At 32.0% G+C, this 9,600-nt stretch overlaps 1 protein-coding gene across 1 annotated transcript; it reads right to left on the bottom strand.

Annotated features, from left to right (window-relative positions):
- Nucleotides 1-3,338: 3,338 nt before the first annotated feature.
- Nucleotides 3,339-9,286, bottom strand: LOC112741328 (WD repeat-containing protein WDS homolog). Its single transcript, XM_025790267.3, has 4 exons — nt 7,789-9,286; nt 6,055-6,156; nt 3,947-4,582; nt 3,339-3,841 (listed from the first exon to the last, which is right to left on the bottom strand). Exons 1-4 carry the CDS (start codon nt 8,425-8,427, stop codon nt 3,656-3,658), a joined length of 1,563 nt encoding a protein of 520 aa, XP_025646052.1. The 5' UTR covers nt 8,428-9,286; the 3' UTR covers nt 3,339-3,655.
- Nucleotides 9,287-9,600: the final 314 nt, after the last annotated feature.

Genomic DNA, 9,600 nt, shown 5'->3' on the forward strand with positions numbered 1-9,600 from the left:
GCTTCTTCTTTTTGGATTTCATCCTAAAAAAGTACAAACACGAGATAAATAAAAAAAAATAAATATTTACAAAAGACAGTGAAAAGTAACACTTACATCTTTGCCAATCTTTAGGGTTGTTTTCTTCTCATCGGTGTCTTCTCAGATTCATATTCAGAATCAGACTCATACTTAGAATTATTTTCACTTTCCGAATACGAGTCCAATATAACAGTCTTCCTCTTTTGTTTCTTCTTTTTTTTCCTTTCTTTTTTCTTTTTTTTTTCTTTTTTTGATTGGTGCCTCAGTTGTGCTCTTCTTATGAGATCCTAAAACAGAAATATATTTAATTAGCATAATATATTTTAAACAAATGCACCAAAATTAAAGGGAATGATTTCTGTTGAATTACCATTTTATTCTTCATTTCACTTTTTATTCTTTTAACAAGCTTCTTCCTTGTCCAATATTGCACCTACGGTGGTCCAGGAATTCCATTCGCTAGCCTATTCTTGTACGTGGATTCATGAAAATATATGATCATCAGTGCAAAGAGGCAGCCATTAATTAAATATTTGTTTTTTTATTTGTGACCTTTTATGCCTTTGATGGTGAAGTTGAGCATATGAGCAGCTCAATTTCATTTTTGTATTGTGTCCACATGAAGAATGGGTGACATGTGAATTAGAGAAATTTTGTTTATTATTATTAGCAATAAGAAACACTTCTGAATGAAGAGAATAAATCTCCTTTAAAATTTTAGCTAATTTTCTAGTCCATAATACTCAGGTCAATCAAAGACTTTGTCAGTTGTTACAAAGTATAGTCTTTGAAATTTTCAATAACTTTTTTCTGTTTTTTATTAATTTCTTTATTTACAATTTTATTTTGATAACATTTTCCTACAACAGCAGTAAAAATATTTCAATAACATAGAAATAATATAAAAAAATCCAAAATTTGATTTACATAATAGATTACAAAATAAATTTTTACTAGATGCATTCAAGCCAAGGGCATCTCCTATTTTGTCAGGAGCGACGTGGATTACACTGTATCACGTATCCAGTGTGCTTTCATACAAATCAAATGAATATGCCACTTCTTTCGTGAGCCTATGCAGTATATTCAAGACTGGAATATGTCTCATAGCAGCAAATCTCAATTCTTTGACAACAACTTTCTTGTATCACTCATCTTACTAAATATATCAAAAATAGATCTTGTGGAGCATCTCAAATAATAAATTTTCTGTAAATAAAAATTATGCTACATAACTATATTTATAAAATAGAAATGGATTGTTCTAACATATATATGGTTACTTGATATCTTGGTTATTTCTTCTTTGTGGTGCTCCTTCAGCAACTCTCTTGATTATCATTTTTTATGTAAAGAATAAAAAATTAAGTTAATAAGTAACAATAACACCAAATGCAACCCAATTCACATGAAATTCACCGAAAGTCACACCAAATGCATCGAAAGTATTTCTTGATTATATCACACAACTTCAGTTCAAAAAGACATGCAAATCAATCAAACATGCACAAAAATGACATCAGAAACACTACAACAATATTCTATGGGATAGTTAGAACAAATTTATGAAGAAAATCCTCAAACTCAATTTCAAAATATGCAAACACTCAAACATGCACAAAAACACATTAAAATCCCTCAAACACATGTAAATATAGGTTAAACTATACGAGAAATACTATGTAACATTTTTACACCAACCTAACACAATTATCACCAAATGAACAGTGTAATGAGAACAATAGTTTCTACTTTAACGTAAGAATATAAAATGAATCTACTAAATAATCAGAAATATGATTATCTAGTGTTTCGCAATCAAAAATGCGAAAGAGAAAAGTGAAAAAACTGGACGATTAGTGAACAATACCTTTATTAATCTTTCGTGTTCTTTTTCTGTGTTTTTGGGTGAAGATTTCGAGCCTAACTTTGAGATTTTCTTGGATTTTTTCGAAGATTTTGAGAGATTTTTGAAAGATTTTGAGCATCGTTTGAAGTTTGATCAAGAAAAAAAAAAGCATTTTTCATATTAACATTCGCGCTACTGAGAAGTTGCACGGGCGCGTGGTACATGCTTTTTAATCTAAAATTGGTTTTTGTTGAATTTAGACCAATTTAATTAAACTTGAATGAGATTTATCTGTGTAGCATAATTATTTTTTTATTAATTGATTGATCCAACATATTAATTGAACGGATGAATATCATTATTATGCACATTGATTGGCTCTTGTGGTAATTCATCAGATGTAGGAATGGCAGTTTTAGTCAAAAGAAGAACCAATCAGTCAAATGCATGTCCTACTCAAACCAAATTAGCCTTTATTTTTAAATTAATATTAACTCTGTGATTATACATGCTGATATTCCAAATTGAAAGAGTGAATTCATTTCATCTCGACTTTTAAAAATAACAAATTAAGTCTGCAATTTATAGAAATGTGTTTCCATCGATCTTAGTTTTATGAAGCGAAATAACTAAAGATGCCAAGATGCATAAATGTTTATTATATTAACGGTTTACAATAAATGACACTCAGATATATGTAATTTTGTGTATGTTGTTTGAAAAGAAAAGAGGTATTTTTTTTTTTCTTTCTTAGATATTCTGATGGTTTTTATAGGTTCATAAAAATTTTAATTAGTTCCTTATAATTTAAAAAATTGTAATTAAATTTTTTATACTAGAAAAGTTCTTTTTTATTTTTTTTAATATAAACTTTTGGAATCTTTGTTTTTGTGTTTAATGTAAGATGAATTATGAAATATTCTAAAAGCAAATATTTTAGGATTATTACAATTTTTTCCTGAAAAATAATGATTAGTAAATACCTAATTATAAGGTTTTATCTAATATAAAATCCTAATTACAAATTTTTAAGTTATATGAATCATCTAAAAGTTTGATAAAATTATAGATACTAATAAAGTAGTTAAAACTTCTTTTCCTTCTCATTTTTAATTATGTTGAGGGAAAAAATTAAATTAAAAAAAAACAAAGAAAAAGAAAAAAGATAAGCTTTTTGTGCTTTGTTGGGTCATCGTGTAAGGGAGGAGACTAAACATATCACATATGACTGAGTATATGACTTAGTAGGCACTTTTGGGGCCAATTTCGGCAATGGTGGTCCTAACTAGTTTTTATCCAACACAATTAACCTTTTTTTTTTTGCAAAAGAATCATTAACTTATTTTGCAATATTAGAATGTAATCTTGTTAATTGCAATAATATCCCAATGTTGGCCATTTACAACTATATCCCCAATACTTACAGTGCCATTTAAGTCTATATTGAATACTAATTTTGAAAATCAAATAAAATAACAAGTCTTCCACAATTTTTAAATTATCAATATTCAAATAAAATCATAAACTGTAAGTCCTAAGTCCTAACCTTAACCCACCAGTTTCTAGTTTCTAACAAACTGAAGTGGAGAGTACCATTAGCAGTTATAAAAAAGGATGGAAAAGGGATATACAGATGGGACCAAAATTCCAAATTCCTGCATGGGTAAAAATCAGGACTTTGCAAACTCATGATGAGCCACTTATTTTGGGGCAAAAAAGAATTGAGAGCTGTTTATACACAACACTAGGCTTGGTCACTTAATTTTCAATGTAAGCTCAAATGATCTATTTCAAGTTGCACCTTTTTTTCTCTCCCATAAGCTGGGGTCCCCATATCCGAACTGTATGATCATCACTAGCAGACGCCAACATTTGGGGCCTTTTGGGGTTCCAACTGACGCAATTCACTGTCAAGGAGTGCCCAGATAAAACCTCGATTGGCTTGGAGTTCTGTGTGTTCCAAATGTATACCTGCGTGAAATAAATTTCGCAGCACTTCAATTAATACCTTATCATGATAATTATATAACTATCTCTAGCTGCTACAGATTGGTACACTATAAGAAGGGGAACTACCTGAGAATTCTCACTTCCACTGGCAATGAATTTGCCATTCAATCCGCCAAAACATGACCTTATCACATATTTGCGTTGCTTGTGGCCTGTGTACGTCAATGGCTTATCCCATTGTCCAGCCACGTCCCACATATGAATCTCCTGGCTGTTCAGATTGACAATGAAGAATTTGCTATCACTGGAAACTGATAGGGATGTGATGGGGTGCTCCTCTGAAATAACCCGTTCCACATTGGTTCCAAGGTGCAAAATCCGAATTTCTTTATCCAGGAATATGCTGATGAGATACTCACCATCTGGAGTAACAGCAATGTCTACAACTTTGGGCATCCTCATTCCTCTCCATGCTTTAATCTCGTTTCCTTCACAATCCCACATGCAGATTCCCTTCTCCGGGTCAGAACTGCCACACACAAGCTGCTTTGAATTGGGAAACCAGGCACATGAGCTGACAACAAAGCCTTGATTTCCAAATGTTTGCATGCATGTACCTGTTTCAACATCCCACAGTTTTAAAACTTCTGTGTTCCCACATGTTAGCAATTTGGTGTCATCAGGACTCCACACCACAAAAGACACAGCATGGTGGTGACCGCAAAGTGTATGTTTCAATGTCAATTTTCCATCTTCAAGCACCTGAACCAAATATTTCAGAATATTAGAAATCAATTCCCTTCAATATACTCCTTTGCTACATTCGAACTCGGGATATAAAACTAAATCATGACTACAAGTTTATACCATCTTATCTGCCGAGTCTTATCAAAATGACTTGTAAACAAGATTTATATTTAACTCGATGAATTTGAATTTTAAATACCAAATAGTTTCTTTTTAATTAAAAATAAATAAATAAAAACAGTTAAAGTATTATCCATGAAGTTCAATATCTTAAATACCAGATAGTTTTGCAAAGGTAGTTAATCTCACAAGAAAAACCCAAATTATATTAACTTCATTTCACGCAAGCCATTTATCCAGGAACAAAGTTGGTACAAGCTATTGCATTATGAATTAAATTGATCTAACCAGCCATGACCAATAAAACAAGGGAAACAATCCTTTAAAAAACGGTTTTTTTTTTTCCTTTTCTTTTGGTAATTTTTATCCTGAAAAGAAAAAATGGATTTGGCCACTGATCCTGGAATAAACAAAATTTTACCATCCTATAGTCCAATTATTTGATCTTGTAGTTTGCAAGAGTGAATTGTCCTATCTTATTTATTCATTCACTTTTTATGTTGTAATGAGAATGTTGACAATGACTCCTGTAATATACATCAGTAACTAGGATTAAAGAGTATATAAGTGGGCATCTAACAACAAGATAAATATAAGTGGGTGTCTAACCCTAAAGAATATATAAGTGGGCATCTTATTACAATTGTCACAACTGTCTTCTTCCATATTAGCATCTTACCAATTAAGAGACACCTAACTGTCCAAAAAACAAAATTGAGAAGCATACAACTTTTCCCTTCCTTATTACTCCATTTGTTTTCCCATACACACTACTGCCTAACCCATCTCGCATCTCTTGACAAGTCTTCAAAGACCTACAGTTTTAATCAGACAATGTAAATAGTATTTGGGGAGCAATATAAAAGACATCCCTGCTCCTACCATCAAAAGAATAATTTTTTTAAACAATCTCAAGCTTTCCTGAATAGTTATTAGCTCAGCAGTATTTTCTTCCAATATTGAGATTATAGATGTTTTAAACAGGTCCTCATCACTTGTGTAAAAATTAACATGAAGGAATTAGTGACACTGTCGAACAGAGAGTATAAATAAAATGAATTCCCGTAACTTTATCCAGCCTGTGCAACCTGTGCCTGAGTTCATATACCATGCCTATATATGCATATTTGTATGTCTATTTTAATTTCTAAAATGTGAATCCTAATGTTATAGATTATAATTGTCAGCACCATATACTATACGGAATATATGAATATAAAAATAGGCATGTATGAATTTCACAGTTTGCAACCACCTTTTTGGTTATAAACACCATGAACGAGTGGCATTTATCATCGAGTGGCATTCAAGTTGGAAGAATCAATACTGCAAAAACAGATACAAAATCATAATACCAATTATAATACCTTCCATATTATAGCTGTACAATCATTGGATGAAGAGGCTAGATGTTCTCCATTATTAGAAAACTGAACAAACCAAACTTCATTTCGGTGTCCAGTCAATATCTGCAGTCATGGCAAAAGAAAAAGAATAAATATATAAGGCATGTAATGGGAGTGTTTGGATAAACTTTTAAAGAAAGTAATTTTAGGACAGTGCAAATTATTTTTATATAATTAATTTTTCTTAAGCAATTCCTACCTGCTTCTAAAACCAGGCAGAAAACTTATTATTCACAGCTTCTGCAGTTCTGCTGGTTTAAGAATCTTAGCCAAAGACTCTACAACGATTTAAGTAGTGATAAAAAAAAACATGTTACAAAAGAAGCAATAAAAAACGCATCCAATATCAGATGTTTGAATTTGACCATAGAAGATTAATTTGAAAATTTCCCTCTATGACTCCATATTCCATACATCCTCCTTTGCATGTTAAAGCAGCATACCATAATCAGTCTCTTGGCATATATTACATCAAATCAAATTATGATTAGGAATCCAACTGACAGGAAAATAGTCTCTTGAGTCTTGACATAAATGCAGGTAAATAGAAATAAACTTTTAAATTCCAGAAACATATGGATTGTAGTAAGCAAAGTAGTGAGAAGATTGCTTGACTAGCTACACTTACCAGTTATTATGTTTCCATACACAGCAAGACACTATCAAAATACAAAAACAATGTCCCTTTACAACAAAACTTAGAAAGAGAATCTAACTTAGCAAACAAGGGCAAAGACTATTTAAAACCCACATCCGCCACACACCAAAAATCAAGTTTTTCCTACTAAGGCAAGTCATATGGATTAAACAAAGTCATTGCATCCTACTGTAATGTAACCCAATTATAAATATAAATCCCTTCTAACAGTTTTGTCTGCAGTTATTCTTGATCTTCCTCTACTTCCAAATATTGGCCGCTCAATCTGATTTACTATTGTTTCCTCCTCAATCTGACCCAACTACCTAAGACACGGCTCATCCAAAAAAAGACACAGAAAAACAATAAACCCTCCAATAAACACTGATATAAAAGAATCCAAACTTATGTCTCAAATTGTATTTGAAGAAGCACATGATACCCTCTAAATTTTCATGAAATGCAATGATTTGTACTTTTTTTATAACTTTAAAGTCTTATATCAACCCAAAAATAAAGACTTAATTACTCTGTCGGTCTTTATAGTTTCATCAATTTTTAATTAGGTCCTCAAGTGTAAAAGTTTATAACTGAGTCTCTATATTAGATCAAATTTTTCAATTAGGTCCTTGATAATTGTTTGTTATTAAAATTACTAAACATTTTTGGAATATTCATTTTTGTGTTTGATGTGGGATAAATTATAGAATATTTTAGAAACAAATGCTCTAGGATTATTATGTTTTTCCCTAAAAGATAACAACTAAAGTGGACTGAGTAGAAGTTTTTATCTAGTATAAGGATCTAATTACAAACTTCTAGGTTGTAAAGACCTAATTAAAGATTTGATGAAATTCTAGAGACAAATAGAATAATTAAACTTAAAATAAATAAATAACATAAAATACAGATGCATAATGATGATAAGTCTAAAACTGAAACATGCAAAGATCCAATCAGTAGATTCATTCCAATTTGGGTTTGGTAAAATATAACCACACGAATCATAATTTTATATGCAGTAGCCAACAGTCATCACTCATCAGAGCCCAACGCACCTGTGTGGTTGTCGTCGGAATTTGATCCCTGCCACAACAATGATCCTCATAGAGTGAGACTGGACCCAATGAAGAGTGATACAAACATGAATCAACCCAAGCTGTAATAGTAGTCTCAACCAAATGCTCCAACCTCCTTTCAGGTACTGCAATTGGTGGAGGAAGCAATTTCTCCAAATCCTTTAACAAATCCTTCCGTGAATCATGAACTACATCACCATCTACCCCAACATCCTTCAAGGAAAGCATACTATTAGCCAAACCATGAATCTTGTACCTGTCCACATGCAGTGCTGAAACACGTTTCCTCAACACATCCAACGCTAGATTATCCTCACCATGCTTCAGATATTCCATCAGACACTGTCTAAGGACAAGAAACACAGCAGAATCTCTAGTTTCACCCAACAAATCCCTCAAGGAATTAAGAAAGCTAATGCAACCATCCCAATTCCCATTTATCACATGTGATTCGAGCAACCGAAACTCCTCAGACTTGTAGGAAACACCGGATTCCAATTCTAGAAAGGATGCAGACTTAGCATACCCTAATGAATATAGACACTGAACTATGATCCTCACAAACTCGTGCTTCTTAATCAACCCTTCAGAGCCAAGCACCTCACAAGTATCCTCCATTGCGCACAACTTCTACACTCCAAACAAGCCAAGTTCATTCAGCTCCACCCCAGAAAGAACACAACCCTTTTTTCCCCAAAGTGCGTAACAACTAATGAATTCAATTACAAACACCAACCTAAGATCCTTACAGATTCATGCAATTCCTTAATCAACCTTTTGAGCCAAAGTAACTCACAAGGAATCTCCACTACAAGGCACAGTTTTTTCACTCAATAAGAAGCCCATGTTCATTCAGTTCTAACCCAGAAAGAAATTATCTCATGCAAAACATGTTAATCCAGAAAGAACATAACTCGTGCAAGAACTGAAATGTTATTCCCACTAATTCACGCTTCTTAAATCAACCTTTCTATCAAAAACACCTCACATAGAGATTCTCCATCACAAGGCACAAGTTTTACGTTCAGAAGAAGACAAGTTCACTAGTTTTCTAGCCCAGAAAGAACTTCACTTTTTCTCGAAACCGTAAAAACCAAAATAAGCAAAAAAAAGCCTTAAATTTTGGACACGAAAGATTCGCGAAAGGGACAGCATGTGATAAAGGGAATCATGATGATTCGGAAGTTCCAAGCATAGGAAAACTATGTAATCAAGATTCAGTGAATCTAACTAAGAGAATAATAGAAGAAAATGAAAAACCCTAAATTGTAGCGAAGGGGAATTTGGGGAACTAACTGTATGAGGTGAAATGCGAGGTCAGGAGTGTAATTCCGAAGGAGGAGTCTGGAGACCTGAGAGAAAGGGGATAAGCATGGAGGAATGAAATGATTCAAACGAGAACTCGAGAACAGAGAGAGGAGCAATGGTGGATCTAGTTATACGACGTCGCTTTATACACGTGTGTTTATATCTCGCCACTTTTAGTGGGAGACTGTTATTGTCTTATTATTATTATTATTATTATTATTATTATTATTATTATTATTATGACGTGCTAAGCACCAAAAATGCTTTTAAATTATTTAAACATCGACAAAAATATACTTGAATTTTATTATCGACAAAAATGTCTTTAAATAATTTAAAAATATAATAAAAATATCCAACAGTAAATATATATTTTTAAAAAAAATTAAAAATTAAATTTTGATGTAATTTTTTGTAAATATAATTATAAAAATAACATATTATTATACTTAAAATTTAGTAATTTTTTGTTAAGTATATATT

The sequence above is a fragment of the Arachis hypogaea genome, chromosome 2 (assembly GCF_003086295.3).
Source record: "Arachis hypogaea cultivar Tifrunner chromosome 2, arahy.Tifrunner.gnm2.J5K5, whole genome shotgun sequence".
NCBI classification, from domain to species: Eukaryota; Viridiplantae; Streptophyta; class Magnoliopsida; order Fabales; family Fabaceae; genus Arachis; species Arachis hypogaea.

Coding starts and splice junctions, on each gene's coding strand:
- LOC112741328 (XM_025790267.3), bottom strand. CDS start 8,427: ATGGAGGATACTTGTGAGGTGCTTGGCTCTGAAGGGTTGATTAAGAAG. Junction 6,157..7,788: donor TTCCGACGACAACCACACAG/GTGCGTTGGGCT, acceptor CCATGACTGCAG/ATATTGACTGGACACCGAAA. Junction 4,583..6,054: donor GTACAGCTATAATATGGAAG/GTATTATAATTG, acceptor TATTTGGTTCAG/GTGCTTGAAGATGGAAAATT.